Genomic DNA, 21,778 nt, shown 5'->3' with positions numbered 1-21,778 from the left:
TGATATTTCAATGCATTTAATGACAGTTCAACCAAATTACAAGCTGACAACATGTCTTACATTGCTGAGAAGTTGCTCACTTGTCTATGGGTTCCCTCATTTAAACCGTAGAGCATTTTGTCTTCTGAAATTAAACATGAACGGGAGAGAAGTTACACATTAATTTGGACTGAGTAATCATATTTCTCCATGCCACTGTTAAGTGCTTTGACATTTAAAGACACTGAGTGCTTTATTCTCCTAAGATGATATTTAAATCACCCCCCATTGTTTGCTAATATTTCAATCCTTGCCACTCCTCATCAATGTCCAAGCATGTTCTAGATTACAGGGAAGTGGCATATCTTACTAGTGATAAAAGGATACGAAATTATTACATCACTCAGCAGTTCAATGCAAGTGAGACGAATGCAGTCAAAAGGCAAAACATCCGTACTAAACCAGTGGTGTCCTTCATCCCATGTCAAAGCACACACTACCTAAATCAGGAAATGGCAACCCGTAACATTATCAAAACCGGGAGATTTTGGCCTGGAGCTCCCTCAGACTATCCAGGCTGGCCTCAGGGCCGTCCTCCGAGGTAACGAACCCCGGATAGGTCTCGCTGAACTGGGCCTGAGGGGGGCCAGTGGTGCTGGAGCCCCCGTCGACCTGATCAGAGGACTGTGGGGAAAGGAGGGGTATTAACTTCGCGTGCGCGTAGTCAATCTCGAAACCCTCAAAAATAAGCCCCACCCCCCAGGCTCCTAGCCCCTCCTCCAGAATCTGTGCTACCCTCCGGGTCGCCAGTACCAAGCTCTTATAATCCCCCTCTTCCAGTCTGAATATGTCCGAGGTCAGCGGTCGACGGGGGACGAGTACGGTGAGGCCGGGGGAGTTGGGGAAGGGGGTGAGAAAGGCGACGTGTCCCTCATCCTCCCACACCCTCCACTGCTGCTCCTCGCCGCGGACGATCCGGGAGAAGAGGCAGGGGTGGGTCGGGTCTTCCCCCAGGAAGGTGTGGTTCACCGGGGCATCAGGGAAGGGAAGCTGGGATCGGATCTCGGCCTGGATCTCCTGGAGTGACGTGTCCGTCCAGCGGGGGCCGCTTTTGGAGGTCACAAAGCCAGGGTCATGGTGGGTGTAGTGTTCTTCTCCCGCCAAGTGGGGGCGCCATTCGTTGTCCAGGCCATGTAGAGGCAGCACCCGGACCTGTCAATCACACAACACTGTTACTAAGCAACCTGTTCATTCTATAACGGGGGCAGAATTATGGTGTCTTATATATCACACGTGTTATATGTTTTTTGCTAATTTATCATACAACAATGCCGCTATCAACTTAAAACTAGACTCAACAGAGAATGGACTTGAACCGAATAAACAGCGTCTCATGGGGTTTTTCGGTAAATTGACAATAATCCATGGCTAACCGCTGTGTCCAGGCTCTCCGCGATGTGTCGTGCCTAAGAACAGCTCTTAACCGTGGTATATTGGCCATACACCAAACCCCCTCATGCCTCTGTTTAAATATAGTGAAATAATACAGGCCATTTGGCAGAAGACTTCATGCACAGACACTTGCAGTCGCCACATGCATACAACGCATGCGCGGGTGGTCCCGGGAATCAAACCCGTTGCCCCGGCGTCACACGCGCCCAACCCAACTGACCACGTGACACAGGATGCTACAGTACAACAGAAAGACAGCTGACCTGAGGTGGACTGTGACTGTCCCCGTGTGGCCTGGAAACCAGAGCACACCTCTTCACCCCGAGCCGCTCACACAGCAGGGCTCCCACAGCCCTGGCACCCAGCAGGAGCCGCAGGTACGCGTCCTCCTCCAGCTTGAACAGCGCCCCCGCGCCTGGGCCCTGGCCGTGGTGCCCCGGGGTCTTCGGCTCCAGGACAGCAGTGCCTGCGATTGATATCACACGTATGGGAAAGACTTTGGGTCAGGTGCCAAGTCCCACACGGCACCTGACCCAAACCCTTAATAGCGCACTACTTTCTATGCTTTTTATTGGGCGGAGGCCAGACTTGAACCCATGGTGGGCGGGTACAATCCAGGAAGCTGGCCAGACCAACCTAGGCCACTTGGTACCCCACTTCAGATCGTGACCTAGCATCTTACACTGTGTACAGGAAAGTATTCAGACCCCTTCTACTTTCACAGATCATGGTGTGTCATATATAACTATTACCTATTAATTATGAACTCATATTTGTTGCTATCAATCTGCACACACCAACCCTGCAATGGGAAAGCTTTATTCATAAAAAAAAAAAAAAAAGTGTCAATTACCCCCAAGTGGTGCACGTTTTTGTTTTTGCCTTAGCACACACACACACACCCAATTCAAAATGAAAGACTCGATGATGGGCTGTTTACGTCACATCAGGTATGTGAGTACCGCCGTGTATGTAGAAACCCACCCAGACCCGGCGACTAATCCAGGCCCACCTACCTGGGGTCCAGGGCCGAGGGTGGAGGTATGCCACCAGCTCCTCTGTCTCCCAGATGACATGACGGCGTTTGTGGAGGGACGATTCCATCCTGGCTGGGGTAGGGAGCGAGGGTGCGAAAGAGAAGGGGAGGAGGAGAGGGAGGGAAGGAGAGGGAGGAGGGACAGGGAAATGTAGAGAGAGGAATAAGGCGAGCCTGTGTGATTCAGGAGTGGATTGGAGAAAGAAATTAGAGCCACAACCCCTGAACACCTTAATTGGTTGATGTAAATGAGTTAGCCAATAAGGAACAAGGGTGTTGATATTCCATGGCTAAGACACCACAGCTAAGCTAATATGGAGAGAGAGAGAGAGAGAGAGAGAGAGAGAGAGAGAGAGAAAGAGATAAATTACATTTGAGGAGCAGAAGTGGATCATCACTTCACAATAGAGAGAGGCTAAATGTAACTCAATGGTAGGGTAACTTGGGCTAAAAGCTTCCCTTTACTGTAATTGGGGAGTGCCTCAACATTTGTTCTGTTTTAATTTAATTTTTCTAATGAGAGCATTAGAATTTGTTGGGAGAAATTGTGACAGTGATACCAGTAGACCAGGGGGGTATTTTTTCAATGCATTCATGCTACTATTTTTGGGACATTAATCGATAAGATGGTAACTAAAAACGTTACAGATGAGATCTAGTTAACGATTATCCCAATGGGGTAATAGGCTAGGAAATCACGTTGCATAGCCTAGCTACAGTATACGACCACTTTAACATACCCTATAGTATGGATCATGTCAGTTGTATCAATGTTATAGTGTCATTTCTGAAATTATATTTTATATGATGTCAGCATCATGCGTTTTGTTTTCATTCGTTTTGGATTAGGAAGTTAAAAGTAGACAACCATATCTCTATGGGCCATATACCTAATCATATTAGATACGAAAAGGTTGGGACGACTTTAAAAATGTTAGGAATAGTCAAAAGCGATCTTTAAAGATGTTTTTCATTATGGATTTGAATGCGTAAAATTGTCAGATAAATCTGACCACCTACCTCCTGAGAAATCGTCCAAGCAGCATACGAAAAGAAAAAATACAAGGAATCAAAACCAATTCAAGTCGGTTCTTGTGATTATTCGAAATATTTTAAAACGAGTTTGGCGTGATGTGTAACCGTACTGTGACTTCCATCACACTGCCACGACAACCATTGTAATATAAACTTTCAGTATCCCATAAAAGCTATTACCATAGATATAAAGCATGTCTATTACAGACGGCAAATGCGGAAGTAGGTCACATGAATGACTCATGACGATCCTGACGTATATATTAAAAAGATGCAGTTTACAGAACGGACGCATGGTGTCGCTCGAGAATTCGAGGTCATAAAGACAGAGCAATAAAGTCTAGAGGCCGGTCTTTAAACTAACAAATGTCTGTATTTCCATACGTTTATCACAACACACTGAAGCACAACACAAGCAGAAGCATAACACAACATTTGTAATGACACGACGTCATGAATGGAAAGGAAAAGTTTGATTTAGTTGTTGAATTTAGATTCATAATAATCTCTATTTCTATTATTCACATTATTCTGACACTTGACCTTGTAGGATTGCTGATTGACTCCAGGGAAAACATTACTACTGATTTACATAATTCCAGGGAAAACATCACAACCGACTTCCCTGATTCTCAAGAAGTGTAAAATGAAAATACCACACATATTGCCTACACACACACACACACACACACACACAAATACACAATTGGTTTTATATCCTTGCGAGGACATGAGACCTAATGTAACCCAGCAATCCATGTTACCTTTTCCCTAGCCCTAATCCTAACCACAACCTTTACCCTAACTCTAAACTAACCCTAACCTTAACTAAATGTAACGGTTAACCCTTTCCCTAACTTGGGCTTGGGGCATTAGGTTCGTGCATTAAAACACCAATGTGGAACTCACACAGACACTTCTTTCTTTTTTTAGTCCTGGTGACAGAGACCTGATATGACTCACACACACATACACATATACACACACACATACACATATACACACACACACACACACACACACACACACACACAGACACACACAGAAAGTGCTCTCTAATCATGAAACTCTGTCCCTATGTCTCAGCTGCTACCTTTGTTATCTGTCTAACTAGAATTCTTATTCCTGCCAAATGCAAGCAGCTGAAGAAAGTAGTGTGATTGGAGTGGGAAGAACTGACCCATTCATATTTGTAATGTTTTATTTTTTTTTTTTACAAATAATGAAATCAGTATTGAAACTTGTTCAACCCAACTAATGTGCACTACTGATGTGGTGATTCACATTACTCTTAACACAGGGTTGGCAAGTTCAAAACTAGTGCCGTAGGTCAGCTTCCTCTCCTGACACACAAACTCATAAAGTCCTACTTTTCTAAAGAACTACTACTGCTGCCTACTTTAAACTGCCTTGTTCAGCCTTAAGGGTGAAATGGGCGTGATTGTACAGCTCAGAGCCTCTTCTCTTCTGGGGTGATTTGAATCAGTAGAGTAGATTAGATCAGTGTGTATGCCTCCACAATCTGCCACCCGTCTTTTACATTGCCACATGCTGTGGAAGCCTTGTGTCTCTGGATATGTGTAGCGCGTCTTCGGGCTAATTATCTGGTTACTGAGACGCACACACAGTATCTAGAGAGAGTCTGAGGTTATGAGCTTATTAACAAGCTGGCGGCTGATGGCAATGGGGTTTAGTGAGAGCTATATATACCCTTAGAAAAGTAGGTCTGATGCCACCACTATGAAACTTTGTGTGTCTACTGCTGCTGTTACCACTATCACTACAACCTGTCTGTCTGCTGTTACCACTATCACTACAACCTGTCTGTCTGCTGTTACCACTATCACTACAACCTGTCTGTCTGCTGTTACCACTATCACTACAACCTGTCTGTCTGCTGTTACCACTATCAATACAACCTGTCTGTCTGCTGTTACCACTATCACTACAACCTGTCTGCTTTTACCACTATCACTAATAACCTGTCTGTCCGCTGTTACAACTACCACTCAGGTACCACCGTCCAATCTGCAGTAACTGTGTGATGGGATCGGATCAGCGTGGACGTTTCCTACACCTTGCAGAATCCAGTCGGTCCTGGTTATAAGCAGTCTGCCAAACAGGAAATACGGTGCTTTTCAGTAAGACACATTCTCTGAGTTAGATACACTATTGTTGTAAGTCAGTCGGAGTTGTGTACTTTCACCGGAGAGTGACTGACTGCAGAGTTGCCTGTTCACGCCCTACATTGGATTGTAGCTAGGCCCGGTACACACAAGTTGGTTATTAGACTCTTAGAGCAAGAGATTAAGAGAGGGCCAGGGAGGGCGAAAAAGAGAGATAAAGATGTATGGGAGGGGCAGAGGGGACGGAAATAGGGAGGGAGGGAGAGAGATATATCCTGAACGTTAAGTACAGGAGATGAGTCATCTGTTAGTCTCCTATAGTCTCTTTTAGCCACCGGGCCTATTATATGATAGGTGTATTAGCCACCGGGGCTATAATATCATAGGTGTATTAGCCACCGGGGCTATAATATGATAGGTGTATTAGCCACCGGGGCTATAATATGATAGGTGTATTAGCCACCAGGGCTATAATATGATAGGTGTATTAGCCACCGGGGCTATAATATGATAGGTCTATTAGCCACCGGGGCTATAATATCATAGCTGTATTAGCCACCGGGGCTATAATATGATAGGTGTATTAGCCATCGGGGCTATAATATGTTAAGTGTATTAGCCACCGGGGCTATAATATGATAGATGTATTAGCCACCGGGGCTATAATATGATAGGTGTATTAGCCACCGGGGCTATAATATGATAGATGTATTAGCCACCGGGGCTATAATATGATAGGTGTATTAGCCACCGGGGCTATAATATGATAGGTGTATTAGAAAGGCATGCATCCTAATAATAACCTGACATGCCTCTATGAAGTAGTATATAGTGGACTGCCACGGGATACGTCCCGATTGGTACAGACCTTATTCACCATGAAGTGCACTACTTTTGGTGCCACGTGGGTGTTGCAAAGACTACCAAGTATAGCCAGGCTTTGGATGCGTCCCAAATTGTGCCCTATATCCAGTCTTTTAACTGGAGACATTTGGAACACAGGTCTGTTCGTTGCCACACAGGTCCTTCTTTGGATCTAGACAGACAGGGCAAATACTCAGCTCAGACCTGGGTTCAAATACTTTCTTTAAAGCGATTGCTTCAAATACCTTTGAAGCAATCGCTTCAAATACCTTTGAAGCAATCGCTTCAGCCTCTCCTTGGAGTGCCAAATCACAGGTTGGTGTTTTGTTATTTTCCTTTTGAAACAGGGGTTTATTCATTGCACTGTACTTCCCCTGGCTTCAGCCGACGGCCGCCCCTTTGTCACAGCACAGGGACAGGCCCGAAACGGGGGCAGACAGTTCTTGTATCAACAGCTCCTGGTTTGTTTTCTTTCCGGCCTCTTTCTCACTCCAGCTGTTTTCTTTTCATCTCGTCTCCCTTTTTATTTCAGTCTCCTCATCTGCCACGTGTTCATCAGGGTGTTTTTTATCAGTGCCAAAACAGTAGCAGAGACCCCACTACTATGGAATCTGCAAGCGTGGAAATGGGTAAATTGAAAAAGGAAGTGAGAAAGTTATGTAACAGTAGGAAGTATATTAATTAAATCTCTCTTTCACTCACCTCCTTACTGGTAAAGTGGTACAGAAATATCCTACTCTAGACAGTCAATTTATTGAAATGTTACTCAGGCAAACGTAAGAATTGCGTAGTTAACTAGCTTAAGCTTTGTCATTACAGTAAAAGGATTATTTGAAATTAGTCACTTCTGAAGGTTTGTGTGGACTCTCACAGCGTGCGTGGTTGAAGTGACATTTTAGTGCACAAGCTATATTTACACAGCCGAGTGCCAGGTTTCTTTAACCCACTGAACTCCATGTTCGTGGACACACTACCAACTGAATATACTTTCATTTCATTGAACATACACACACAACCCCCCCCCCCCCCCCCCCCCACTCATAATGATCCAGATGGTGCCGACAGGTTTCAGTCTCAAACTCAGACATTACAAGCCTCCCCCCGTCCGTCAGTCTGGTTTCTGATAAAACAGGCAAGGGTGAAAGAGGTTTTCCTGTTAAGCAATTTTTACAGCTGTGCTTTTCTCCCTCCCCCTCTCTCACTTCGGTTTCTCAGTCGTCTTGTTTCCATTCCTCTCTCGCCTCTCAGAAATAAAATTGTTTCTCCTTCAGGCATTACCAGAAACAACATCAAACGCGGAGCGGTCAAAACCTGTTTTTCTAAGCTGGTCAACCGTTTCCTGAGACTTTCTGAAATAGCTTCATTTACACCAAGACTCACTTTAAAAACATTAAGTATAACTGGCCTAACATTTCAAAACGTCAGTGCTGCAGGGATAAATAGCCTTATTACAATGTTTTCCTAACATGTTGTAGAACAACTCATAACACTGTAGACTCAATCTTGCTAATACCACTGTGGCACAATGACAAACCTTTCTTTAACCTATAAACCCTTTATTTGGTTTAATATGGAACATGTAGTTTAAAAAAAATACTATAATCGACACTGACATACAAGAGCATATCACCCTCTCTAGTCTCACTCACATACAGGTTAGCACTTCCAACAACCCGGTTATTTTCCATTTGCTCAAACAAGTTTATGTAAATCAAGTGAGCACTGAGCAGGAGGTGGCCACAGCAGTAAGCCATGCAGGACATTCCCGCCATATTAGAGACACATCCGGGGATGGGCAACAGAATCATCATGACTAAGCGGGAGTTCTTAACGAGTCCCACACAAGCCAGCAGAACTGGAATTGTTGAACAGTCCCGAATGCATAATCCCAACTGTGGATTTTAGGTCACGATAACTGGCAGACATGATTGGAGTAACAGCTGGGCGGGATCATATACAACTGCCACTAGGACACGTGCTGAGTCACAATGATCAATAATATCTGGAATATGTAGGTATGACAAAGCACTGAACAGTATCATGCTTTTATATTGAAGTTGGCCACAACTCAAAACACTGAAAGATGACACCACACGCATCAGCAGAGTTTTAAAAGGAGCTTTAATAGAAAATAGCAAAGCATTTATACAAGCCAAACACGTAGCTAGTAGCAACACCAGAGTATCTTGAGTCTAACAGAGGACAAGTCGTTCTCCACTATCCAGCATTAAATAAAACCACAAAGCCAGAGTAGAGTTCAGGTGCGAGTCAAGCTATATACAAAACAAAAGAACATAGTAAGATGGCATTCAGTGTAACAATTTAAAATAAAAAAAAGATTTCATACAGGGCGAGGCCCCTTTCTGGACTTAAGCTGCATTGAGGAAGTCTAACATTTGGGTGAAAAAGAGGTGGAATTATGAGTGGGGCGGGTAACAACCAGGGGAAATGCATGGTACACAGGGTAGTGGGCGTGGCGGGTAGGGGTTTGGTGCTGCCGAGGGTGTTGGTAAGGGTTTTAAAACTGGATGGCAGCTTTTGTTTTCGGTAGGGCGAGTCAGTGGTCCTTCGCCGCGGGAACTAAGGTCAGACTAAATCTAAACACTCCCATAAACGCTACTGGATCTTTCGTCACGTGCCGTGGCAAAATGTGTGTCGCAGTATATGAGCGTAATCGTCGTGGCGATCCTGCAGACTGAACCCATACCAGCGTAACGACACCAGGAACCGAAGTCGTCCAGGGTCACCTTTGAACCCATAACAAGAGCAGTAATCTCATCAACTGTGCTATCAACCCTCTAATCATTCCCTGGCTACATAACAGTCTCTGCCCTCGGGGTGATCTCAATTGCGGCCCACTTGCGTCCTCTCCTGACGCGACCTCTGACAGGACGCAAGGGGAGCGCAAATAAGATCCTCCCATATTCGTAGCCACTCTTTCACAAAGTGCCGGATTGGTTCTAGTCTTTCTGTCCAACCTAACTATTCTTCTTCTTCCTGTTCTTGGCAGAGCGCACCTCCTCCATCAGATCTTTAAGATACTGGATTTCTCTGCTGATGCTCTCTGCCTTCTCTGCCAGCTCACGGTTCCGCTTCTCCAGTTCGGAGCACTCCGAGTTCAGCACATCCTGTTCGCTCTTCTTCTTCTGCCGGTAGCGCGTTGCAGCGGTCTTGTTTTGCTCCATCTTCTTAAGCTTCTTCTCGACTACCTTGGGAGCGCCAGACACAGACTTGACCTTGGCGCTGAGGGTCACGAGGGCCGCGGACCCCGGGTCGGGTTTGGAGTAGGGTTTGGTCCTGGAGGACCCGGCAACGGGGGAAGGGGTCGAAGAGGGGGAGGGGCGGCGGGGCGGAGAACTGGACACGGAGTCGATGCCGGAGTCGCTGTCGTCAGACTGGTCGTCTTCACAGCCGCTGGATGCTGAGGGGAGAGGGAGGGAGAGGCTCGCCGGCTCATCCTTGGGCGTGACGACCACCACAAAGTGGCCGGAGGAGGAGAGGGAGAGCACAATGGGGGCTGCCTGGAGGCTGACGAGGGGCTCGGGGACGACGGCGACGTCCGCGGCGGTCTTGACCTCCAGGACGTCCACCTCGCTGCCCAGCTCAAGGGCGTACGCCGGGGACAGAGGCCCCGGAGAGAGGGGGGCGGGGGACTGCGGCTCGGACTTCACGACAACCCGGTGATCCAACGTCACCGCCGGAACTCTGACTTCATCCGCCGGAACTCTGACTTCATCCGCCACTTCAGGGAGTTCCAGGGTGGGGAGGGCCAGAGGGACACCCAGGGAGAGCATTTGGTTCGGGGCAGGTGCGGGGCTGGCGAAGGTGTCCACCAGGTCCAAGTCCATCTGGCTCTCCAGGGAGGCTAGGAGCTCCTCGGGAGAACTGGGCGGGTCGTCAGACGAACAAGACCCGATCAGGGAGTCCAAGTCCAAGTCACTCAGGTCGATCTTCTCAGCCATCCAGTCCATGCCAGAGAATGCGTCGTCTGTCAAGACCAAAACACAGGAGAAACAGGTTACTCAGAACTACGCGCACAACTTATGAATCCCTTTGAACACTCTAGTTCTTTATTGGTAGTACTATAAAAAGTAGATTAAGAAAAACGTCTTCACGATAATCCCCACGATTTGACACTCCTGCGATATAGGAAACCCAACTGGAGTCAAGCGTTTTGTCTGTAAATCAGACCGCCTCTAGGCCTGGGAGGAGATCTGGTTCCAACCAGTCCGATCAGGTAATGGGTGGGTGCTTTAATACAGTGCTGTGTGATGGCAAGACACACCTACTTGTGGGACCAGGTGTGTAGTTGTCTGATATAGTTAGTGATTAGACAATGATGCTGAGGACAATGAGACTAATGTACTGCAGGCGAGCGTGTGTGGTGGCAGTCAGCAAAAACACTCAGTTGAGTCCATGGGTGAAAAACAGTTACAATTGTCTACACCTGTTAACACCAAATCAAAGTAACCCCTGAGTAACTTTCAGTGTGGATTCGTGCCGACCCTGACCTCGGCACTCTGCTCCCATGTCGGCGTCGAGCAGCTCGCCAGCGCCCAGCCACGGAGTCAACGGCAAAAGCAGGGGGTCCATCTCCTCGGCGGCCTTGCTGGTCCCCTGGAACGAGGGAGTCGGGGAAGGAGGGAGGGAGTCGGAGGACGACAGACGGGAAGGAGAGGGCAAACTGAACTCTGAAGGAGAGAGGGAGGTGGTGTAGGCGGGAGAGGAGAGAGAGAAGGGAGGCGAAGTGGCCTCACCCCCCTCTGAGAAGGAGGAAGAGAAGGAGAAAGCAAGTGGTAGATCATCCTCTTCGTTGTGGTCCAGGAGGGGCCCCATGGGGTCAGCCGTCAGAAACGAGTTGCCCAGCAACAGGGCCCCAACGTCCTCCAAGATCAGTGGGGAGCCCAACAGAGACATGGCTGCTTCTTCTGGTTGTAGTCAACAGTAACAGTGTGGCGTAACGGGACAAACGAGTGTCTTCTGACGCTGTCTCGGGAAACGGCGATATCGTGCTGTGGTAGACAACAGCAGAGCTGAAGGTGGTTGCTTTGAGAGACCTGGGTAGACAAGAGAATCGGACATTTACCAAAATGGGCAATGAAGGAATTAGGGAGATGTGGTATATGGTTAGGTCTTCATTATTACTGCAGGCAAGGTACACAAAAGTTTGTCAAAGGTAAGCATATTTATATGGTGTCACTTAAACGGTGTCCAGCAGTCTACAATAAAACAACCCTCATTGACATTAATACCAAGGAGATGCACATTCCTAAATTACAAATCTGGTCTCACATCAAAATATGTAGGCACAAGTAAAACAGCAACACTATAAAACCCTGGTAAGAGAAAATTAGGAAGTATTTGTACAGCACAGTAAATTCCAGGTCTCAAGCTTGTCGACTATAACATTTGGACTGTTAGTGCAATGTCAGAGGAAATTAAAATCCCTTTGATTCATTATATTTTCACTTACATGATTTTTGTTGAATTTCATATTCAAACGTATCACAGTAAAATTCTAGTAAGTATGAGCACGGTTCTAATCTAATCCTTCAGTGGAAAGTCATTCAGCCTGTGACGGGAAAGTCTCCGCCCTCAGCCGGGAGATAACATTGCCTAATTTGGTCATGCTGTGGCCAGTAACTCCACCCCCCCTCTGACTCACTATGGAAACAGTGGGGGAGGGGAGGATACCGCCATTTTCACAACACAACCATCTGTCTTGAAAGGAAGTGGGGAAATGAGGACATAACTAGTTCAGTACGCCATTTTGAAAGTGCCACGTTGCCATGTCTGGCATAACAACTCTATCGATTAGTCTGGTTAAGCTAAAAACATTAGCTAGCAAAAATAACAACAACCCCCCGCTAATAGATATTTTAGTAAGTTTAGCTTATTCAACACGGGCTATAACTCAATATATGTATACTCGTGCCACTGTAGCTGGCACGAGTGCCACATGATCTCAGTGGTGTTTGGTTGATAGACAGAAACGCTGACAAGTGAAAAAACGAGTCAGGTACAGGAGGTTGAGAATAAATGGCTTTCGACAACAGCTGACGTTAGTAATAACCAAAAACCTTTTTCAGAACTACTAATTTAAACTATTCTGAGATTACAAGAAATAGACGAGTTCGTGTAAGGTTTTCTTGTTCCTTAACTAGCAAGTTAACTTCCCAAGTCAGCTGCTTGCCACACCTGTCGAATCAGACAGCTGGCACATTTCAGACACTAAAGACCAACCATCTACCATTTTACTAAGAAAAAAATCTATAATGTTTCACTTACGCCATTTTGCCTAAAAAAGCCAGTGCTTGACCGTTGCACTGCCGGGTTGTTGCCGCTGCTGGATTAGCCGCTGCACGCCTAAACTGCCATTTTGCGCGGGAGAGCTTGGCGCTCGGAATGCTAATATAGAACGAAGTACTATTAGAGCGGTAATGCGAGCGCAAGTGGTCATATTTGCTTTTATAGTACCAGATCACTCGTTAGAGTAGCCTTCCACCCGACCTAGTAGAAGTGTATCACTCCGCCTCTAAATGCCTCTGATTGGCTATTCTCGTTCTGCTCTTAGGAAAGAAATAGTTCACACTTTATTGTTTAACCCTTAATGTAACCGACGAAAGTTGAGTCGAACAATGAAGTGTTAGCGATGTATCAAGATATCAGTAGATTGTATTTAATAAAAATATTTTTACTACAGCCATTGTAACAAAGTAATTTTACAGATCAAATGGTCAAAGTCAAATGGATATTAGTGTTTAGCCCATAGATATAAAGCATTCGTTGTTATCTAGTATTTCAAAATCAACCCATAGTAACATGGATTAATATTCGCTAGTAAGTGAAATGTATTGCCTGCGGCCCACATAATCACGGACAGCACAATATTTGGAAGGGGTTATTTGCTATGTGAGATAGAACACGTGTCTAAAATCGAAGATCCACACATTTGAACTAGTATTTATATATAGTTATTAATACAGTTAAAGCCTGAATATCTCCAACATGTTTTTAATTACAAATGCACAGATAAAATAATTATTGTGATGTTTATAAAAATATTTTTCTATTCGATTTCGCGGTAGTAATTCAGTAGAATTTTTCTGACCATAGCTTATCATTAGTGATCATGATTACAAACCTTACAATTCAAAACAACTGAAATGCTGCCACCCAGTGGTGGAAAAGTCAAATCTAGAAGTTGTTAGTTTCTAATGCCTTTTAAGAATTTGATTAAGGAAATAAAAAATAACTCGACAGCCAAAAAGAACACAACACCCAAACAGAACATTTGTAGAGGTTCAAAAGTTAAATAGACAAATATGGGATAAACTGCCACCATCAAGGCTACTTACAGACAGACGACCTTGAAAGATCACTGAATAAAACAGAATACAAGAGGAAGACCAGATCCAGAACAGAATCTAGGAACATGTGTTGTCCAATTTTGTTGTACAACTTTTTTATTATTATTTTTATTCATTAAATGCAGTGTGAATGAGACGTGTGTACAGTGCACAGTTTACACACTGTTTTCTTTCCACTTCAGAGAATGAGGCTGTTATCCACTAGATAACTTTTTGACAATTTACCCAGCCCTTAATGCAACTGCTGAACCACTTCACCTTGTTTTTGTCTGGGTACTCTGTTTTTGAGGACAGTCTGTTCTGGGTAGATTCACTGTTCACAGTGCCATATTCTCTTCATTTCTCAATTATGCACTTTACTGAGCCCTAAGGGACATTCAAGACCTTGTAGATGATCATATATCCTAACCCTGATTGGTGCTTTTGAAGAACCTCATTCCGGATTTGCTTTGAATGTTCCTTCGGCTTCATTATGTAATTTGTTAGGAATTGTACGAATCAACTGTGGGACCTCCCGGAGACATGTGTATTTAACCTGAAATCATGTGAACAATAATAACTGCACACAGGTGGACTACATTTAACTGATTATCTGACATGTAAGACAACTGGTTGCACCACAGCTCAATCAGGTGTGTCATAGAAAAAGGGGATAAATACTTATGCATGCAGGTTATTTCTGTTTTATATTTTTAATTAGCATAATTCCACAAACTTTTACCTACAGCATGCATTACCCGGTTATGTCTGAAAATGCATTACCCGGTTATGTCTGAAAATTCAACCACCTATGTGGCAAGCAATTTCATACCATTTGATGTGTATGCTAAATAAATCTAAGGCATCCACGCATCCCCATAGAACACACTACAAATGCCTCTACAATGCTGTGAGCCAAATGCAGCGTTCCATTGGAAATTTTTGTTTTTCCGAAATGCAATGATGTTAGGTCATAACTGCCTTGCCTCGCTAAGCAAGTGGCTGAGAGACTTGTAAAGATAGTGGCTTCTTGAAGACTTTGTAGTTATTAGTCGGACATATTTGTTGTTGAAATGTGATCTAAAACATTAGGAACAAAGTAACTCTTTAATTTGCAAATATAATTGTCATTAAGAATAGGAAATGTAAGTGGGTGTATAATATATTATGAAGTAATAACCATAGATAAGTACATCTTAAATGTGCTTCCAAGGACTTGAAAGTTGTCTCCTGCTTAACCAAATCCTCTGTGCAAGGTGTGTTTGAAGAAATATGGGTCCATGTCTCCAGAGGCACAAGATGCTCAGACTGCCCCAAATAGATGCTCCTTTGGTGGAAAACATGGGGTGGAGGCTGTGTGGTGGGGTGAATGGGAACAGAAGTGTGTGAGTTGTCTTGGAACTCTGAGTAAAAGAGTCTAGAGATGATTTATCCCCCATGTTGCTTTATTGCACATCAGGAATTGTCAGTGTCTTTACTTGTCTATCAGGTTGGACAGGAAAGCTTAGGCAGTTGACTTAAAGGAATGAGCGTCTGTCATTCCATATCCCTTTCATTCTGACTGACTATTGAATCAAGCAAGTGTGTGTGTGTGTGTGTGCCTTTGCTGACAAGGTAATTAAATACCGTCCCTTTGTGTTGTGTCTAAGTGGCCTTGGCTATTGGTAGCAGCTTGCGTGTTGGTGTTTTGGCAGCCTGTGCCACGTATACAGACCGACTACGGTAACAGGTGAAAAGGGCTAGCGAGGTACTGATACGTGTCAGTGGCCGAGGGCCGCTTGCCACCAGTGACCTTGACTGTCACATGACGACATTTGTACTATTTCAGTCCAAACTTATTAAAATATGGATTTCTGGATTCAAATGATGCATTTCAAATGTGTGTGCGAGAGTATGGGTAAAAAAAAAAACAATGCAGGAACTTTCGTATAAAATCATGCACACAATGAAGCAAGGTTTGGCCAAATGCAGACAAGTGTAAAATGTACATTATACTCTCTAGGACAAGGACTAATCTAATGATGAACTACTGATTCAGGATGGAATGGAGATCTGGTAACCTGTTCCTGCAGTGGACTAAATCATTAGAAATGCTCAGTGGGCCAATAGTTCTCTTTAGCGATCGGCCAAAAATAAAGCAGATGTCTTACACCAATCTGGCAATACATTAAAAAAAAAAATCATGCCCAGGAAATGGCTCCTAATTATGTAAATAGAAGAAAAAGATTTCTGTAAGCCTTTGTCCTAAACATGTCAACATATTTCTCCCAAAATAATTAACAAAATAATGTTGATTTGAATTTTTTTTATTCAAGATCACGTATGAAGTTCAGTATAATTTTGAAGATAACTATTTCAAATCTTACAGTTCAATACACCGCAAATGCTGCCACCCAGTGGTAGAAAAGTGAAGTACAAAAGTAAGGGAGTTCTTACTTAAATATACAAAAATTGTAATTGTTCTGTCCCAATAGAGAACAGCAACTGAAGAACCCCTTAGAACACAATGCACTAACTAAGAATTTGTAGAAGTTACAAGTAAGAAATAAATAGTCAAGGAAAATAACCAAGGAAAATAAACTGCATCCATCAAAGCCTCACCATGACTTCTCATTTACAGACAACATAGACAAATTATCGAATAGAATAACATAGAACCTTACTGAATGTTGGACGCCATTTTTTGTTTTACCAGTTCTCATTACCTGGTTGCTATGTATTTGTTTGTGTTCCTTAGAAGTAAAAAAGTAGAGCTTAGAATTAGGAATAGCAATTTAACCTTGTTAATGTGATAAACTGTGCTTTTCACAAATTATCTTTTACTTGGTTTCACTGCTCTGCCCCATTCAGAGGATGAGATTGTTTTCCACTAGGCCATCTTTGACCTTGAACAATTCATTTAGCCCTTCATCCAACTGCTGAGCCATTTCACGTATTTTCCTTCCAAATTCGGATGCTAGTTTACTCTTCAGCTTTGGCTCTCCTTTGCCATTCTTGCCCTTAGAGAAGTACATGTCCATGCCCAGAGCGAAGCCTTGGAGATTCCCAGACACTTTACTGCTGGCTTTAATAGCACTGGTGCTTCCCACTCCTGTCACCTCGGCCGCCCTGGTTTAGGTTGAAGTGAAGGTTAAGAAGGTTTAGGTTCAACATTTATTAAAGTTATACACCAGAAAATATTTAAGGTAAGAAGATAATCATCTGAGTAAAACCAGAAATGCGTTATAGTAAATAGTAATTCAGCAAAACCAATAGTCCAGTCAAAAGTGCTACACATCCAATACAATTAAATGTGAGGTTTTTTTTACATGTTAAAAACTCGGTTATTTGTTCTAAACAGGAACAAACTATATCTGAAAATCATACTTGGCCACTCTGTAGGTTGCTGTGTTCACCACCTTCAGTGTTGAGAGGTCATGCTTTCTCAGCTGCTCCATGCCAACATTCATAAATGTCAAACAGGCCTCAATATCATCCATTTTGGCTTGGAAGTCCTGGAGGACCAGCTCAATTTTCTTCCTGTCATTTGTGCTGCTTACCTGGAACAGAGATGAGGTGATGTTGACATGTTTGAAATCAAACTCCTCACTTTGTTAGGTATAATGTTTGAATTCTCACTACTCCTTTAGTTAAAGTGCTTGAGTTCTAATTACTCACTGCTATTAATAGTGTTTGAATTGTAACTGATCACGTTGGTAGTGATAATTTGTGACTTCTAACTACTCACTTTTTCAGTGATAATGCATGAATTCTAACTACTCTGTTAGTGATAATGTGTGAATTCTAACTTCTCTGTTAGTGATAGTTTGTGAATTCTAACTACTCACTTTGTTAGTGATAATGTGTAAATTCTAACTACTCACTTTGTTAGTGATAATGTGTGAATTCTAACGACTCACTTTGTTTGTGATAATGTGTGAATTCTAACTACTCTGTTAGTGTTAATGTGTGAATTCTAACAACTCACTTTGTTTGTGATAATGTGTGAATTCTAACTACTCTGTTAGTGATAATGTGTGAATTCTAACGACTCACTTTGTTAGCTATAGCAGCAGATGCCCCTGTCACCCCTCCAGCTGCCGCTACACCGACGCCGAGGACTGTCAAGGCCAGTGAGGCTCCAAAGGTGACGGGGGCAAACAGCACCCCTGCCACAGCCGCTGCCCCTCCAACTGCCCCCGTAGCCCCACCCGTGATACCAGCGATCTTGGTTCCCTTGGAGAACTTGGACCGAATTAAATATCAGACAATACGGTTGAATCATTGATCTGAGTTGTTGAATTCAATTGGATTGTACTGTATTTAAATAATCTGCGGGTGAAATTCATATTAGGCACTTGCTTATAGCCTACATGAAAAACCTATAGGTGTTACAGTGATGTACAGTAGCTTGCTTGTAGTGCCTCTTTTTTACCTTATCTAAGTTGTCTGCAATGCCATTGAGTTCATATATGTGACTCTTCAGGTTCTCCCCATGTGTATTCAGAAGGAGGTTGAACAGCTGCACTGCGTTCAGGACCCTCTGGGCCTTCACAGTGAACTGTCTACAAGGTCGGTATGGAGGGTGGTTAGTGGCAACCACAGAAATATTCAAATGCACCCAAAAGGGTGTTAGCTGCATCAAAATGAGAGCACTTACTCTGCTTCTCCCTTCTTGGTGTGTTCAGGGTCATTTACAAGCTGTTCCCATGCTGAAAGCCAGACAGAACAAGAGGATATAGTGTGAAATATGGTTATTAACAACTTTGTAAATATCATTTTAATATAATTATGAAATATACATTTTGTACAAGTATTTACAGAATCAAACTCAATTTACATTAAAAAGCTTAAATCCTTAAGTGTTTGGCCCATGTCCCATTTCACAATAATCACCCTTACTGTTAAAATCATTGACAGTTTTGATGCTGTGATACTCACATTCATCTTGAACCTTCTCCCACCATTCCATCAGGCAGTCTGCATCCTGGTGCAAACATGAAATTCAATGGTGAGTGTGTCACCAGGTAAAATAAAAAGCCACAGGTAAAATAGTGAGAATTCAAAAACAAATAAAAGGTTCATGGTCGAGGTTGAAGGTTTATGGTCGAGGTAATGATTCTTTGTAGGTTCTATGCATGTGTAGGTACCAAGTGGCCGACTCAATTCAACAAGAGATATCAGGTGTACATTTTGATTTAAATGAAAAATAAGTAATATGTATGGCCTTGACCACCTCTCCTTTGAATTAGTGCTTGGTCTGGTGATGGCACAAATGTAAAAACTGCAAGCGTGCTGGGCTGTCTACAAAGTGCAGTCACTATGAAAAGAAAAAAGACTCTCTGGTGAATGTACTGTATGTTGTGTTCCTATATACTGTATGGGTCAGGAAATGTTGACTTCTAAACCTAGACCAGTTAATGGTCACATGACTACAATACACATTAGGCAATGCACTGGTTTTAATCTACCAATGTCAAATTTAAATGTTTGTATTTTCTGTGTTTGTGGACATATTTTCATAGTTTTTCATCCTGTCAAAGTGACACGGTCCCTTGGGTTGCGAAAACTCTTGGTAATTACAATGAAACTCTGGTGGAGGGAACTGTCAGGTAATATGATCATGCTGCAGACAATCAATGTCACGTTTCTAGATTCACTGGATTTATATCAATTCATTAAGCTGTCTTTCTCTCATTACACTTGTGGACAAAGGCTTAGGGGGAAAATGTAGGTATCAGATTCTGTATATTTGTGTTTGGTTCCAGGTAGACCTTTGTGCAGATGTTCTAATATGGAACCATCTTGAATGTAACGTTAAGCCACATATATGGCTGCAATGGTGTCTGACTCTTGGGACATTCACATGATACGCACCAGAATGGAAAGAAGGACACACGGTAGCTGCTTTCTTAAATTACAACGCAGTGTGAAGACTGATATTTTAAATCGCTGTGTTAAAATTCAATGTTGTCTGTCTGTCTTACCGAATTAATATCCTGTTGAAAAAAAACATCCTGACTGAGAGGGGTACTGGGGTCATCTCCGTCAAAGACGAACGTGGCCTTGGGAAGAGGACTGCCCATCACTTGCTTGTTCTGGTACTTTTCAGCTTCAAACTGTAAGAAGAAACATTGAAAAGCACAGATGTCCTGTTGTAACAGTTCCAGCTGTCATATATCAAACCGTTTCAACGATGGCCCATGTTTGATTTTGACCAAGAGTTGAGTGAGAGACTGGCGTATGTGAAGGGAAGCTACATTGAATACCTGCTTGATCCTGTCAGCCACACCCCCCTCATTTCCAGCTGCATTACCAACTTCTGGTTGAGAATAATGTCTCACGGGCCACTTCTTGTGGGCCACGCCGGGCCGGTCCGGGCCATGCATCTAGGTGATATTTACAATTACAAACCGTGCATGCAGGAAGGTATGCTACATGTATCACATTCATATTCATCAACAGACATGGAAAAGGGAGTTGGACAGGGCATTACACAGATAGAGGGCCGCGAACGTTGGTCATTGACCAGGTATCGATTTGAATCTCCGGACGGTTTCTCACCTTTCCTTCACCAACCCCTGGGCCAGGTGTGTCCGAAGGAGACGGTGGACCAGAGGCTCTAGCACTATCCAAAGACTTCCCCATTAAATATTTCCTGGGGAGAGGAAGTGGAGCCTGCGCAGGGAATTATCAGGGAATTATGGGAAAAACATGTGAGGGCAGCATATCAGGTGCACATACAATGTTTGCCTTTTTCATCAGCCTGGAGATGCTTTTCCTTCACATCGCTTGAACGCAGATATGCCCATGTTTATGTCTTTCAGCTTGTCTATCGGGTTGGACTAGACAGTTTAGGCCTCTAATCAATAGACATTTTCATTCCATCACTTCCACTTTCACTCTCACTGACTGTTTAACCGAGTGGGTGTGTGTGTGTGTGTGTTGGCGTGTGTGTGTGTTGGCGTGTGTGTGTGTTGGCGTGTGTGTGTGCTGGCGTGTGTGTGTGTTGGCGTATGTGTGTGTGTTGGCGTGTGTGTGTGTGTGTTGGCGTGTGCGTGTGTGTGTTTGCGTGTGTGTGTGTTGGCGTGTGTGTTGGCATGTGTGTGTGTTGGCGTGTTTGTGTGTGTTTGCGTGTGTGTGTGTTGGCGTGTGTGTGTGTGTGCCTCTGCTGACAAAGACATTAAATTCCATCCCCTCATGTCATGTCTAAGTGGCCATGGCTGTCGGGGCTCTGTTCGGTGTTGGTGTTTTGGCAGCCCGTGCCACGTACACAGACTGACTACTTTAACAGGTAAAAGAGGCTAGCGAGGTACTGATCCAGGTTCATGGTCCAGGGCTGGAGAAGGAGAGGTCGTCTCTGCAACCATAGCGGCTGAATCCTGTTTGACTGTAATATTGATTTGTGGAGACAAATGAAGCGTTTTCAATATGTGTGTGAATGTGGCCTGGGGGGGTACTCTGGTCTGAGCCAATGCCCGTGGTTCAGGTGCACTGCTGCAGCCTGTGTTTGAATCTGGGCCTACCACTTCTTAAGCAATAACTCTCTCCTCTGTCTTTCAGCACCTTCCTGTCCAATACAGCATTACATGCCTACAAATGTATAACTTTGAAAGGAAAAAAAGTGTGTGGGGTGAAAAATTATGAATAAATTATAATTTTTGCAATTCATGAACTAATGTTTATAATCATGCATCCATTTAACTAATATTTGGCCAAATGCAGATTGCTAAGTTGAAAGAAAAAAAATATATACTGCCTGGGACAAGACAATTTATAATTTTATATATCAACAAAATTGATTATAAGCTTGCTTCAAGCATTCTATTGTAATGCTTATTTAAACCAGACATCTCTGTTAAATATTAAAGTTTCTTACCTTTGCCATGTCAGATCTTAGATTCTTAGCTCACGAAGCACTGTTCTCCTTCAGTATCTATTCTCTCTCTTTACCTCCT

The 21,778-nt window shown here is 43.7% G+C and overlaps 3 protein-coding genes across 4 annotated transcripts; all 3 read right to left on the bottom strand.

The window, feature by feature from the left end:
* LOC105008439 lies at positions 1–3,727 on the bottom strand. 2 transcript variants are annotated; one of them, XM_010867745.3, is made up of 4 exons: positions 3,488–3,727; positions 2,448–2,641; positions 1,695–1,897; positions 1–1,191 (listed from the first exon to the last, which is right to left on the bottom strand). In XM_010867745.3, exons 1-4 carry the CDS (start codon positions 3,511–3,513, stop codon positions 511–513), a joined length of 1,104 nt encoding a protein of 367 aa, XP_010866047.2. In that variant the 5' UTR covers positions 3,514–3,727; the 3' UTR covers positions 1–510. The 2 variants fall into 2 exon arrangements, with proteins under 2 accessions (XP_010866047.2, XP_010866048.2); XM_010867746.3 differs by having other exon boundaries at positions 2,448–2,540.
* Positions 3,728–8,594: 4,867 nt separating this feature from the next.
* Positions 8,595–12,952, bottom strand: atf4a (activating transcription factor 4a). The gene is made up of 3 exons (XM_010867747.5): positions 12,781–12,952; positions 11,004–11,549; positions 8,595–10,480 (listed from the first exon to the last, which is right to left on the bottom strand). Exons 2-3 carry the CDS (start codon positions 11,407–11,409, stop codon positions 9,471–9,473), a joined length of 1,416 nt encoding a protein of 471 aa, XP_010866049.2. The 5' UTR covers positions 11,410–11,549; positions 12,781–12,952; the 3' UTR covers positions 8,595–9,470.
* Positions 12,953–16,155: 3,203 nt separating this feature from the next.
* LOC105008441 (apolipoprotein L3) lies at positions 16,156–20,209 on the bottom strand. Its single transcript, XM_034294487.1, has 8 exons — positions 20,090–20,209; positions 19,808–19,939; positions 18,762–18,807; positions 18,481–18,532; positions 18,256–18,385; positions 17,877–18,065; positions 17,208–17,380; positions 16,156–16,949 (listed from the first exon to the last, which is right to left on the bottom strand). Exons 1-8 carry the CDS (start codon positions 20,207–20,209, stop codon positions 16,688–16,690), a joined length of 1,104 nt encoding a protein of 367 aa, XP_034150378.1. The 3' UTR covers positions 16,156–16,687.
* Between the last annotated feature and the right edge of the window lie 1,569 nt (positions 20,210–21,778).

Source organism: Esox lucius, chromosome 9, assembly GCF_011004845.1.
Source record: "Esox lucius isolate fEsoLuc1 chromosome 9, fEsoLuc1.pri, whole genome shotgun sequence".
Taxonomy (NCBI): Eukaryota; Metazoa; Chordata; class Actinopteri; order Esociformes; family Esocidae; genus Esox; species Esox lucius.
The sequence above is the reverse complement of the archived record's forward strand: the minus strand, read 5'-3'. Positions and strand labels throughout refer to the sequence as shown.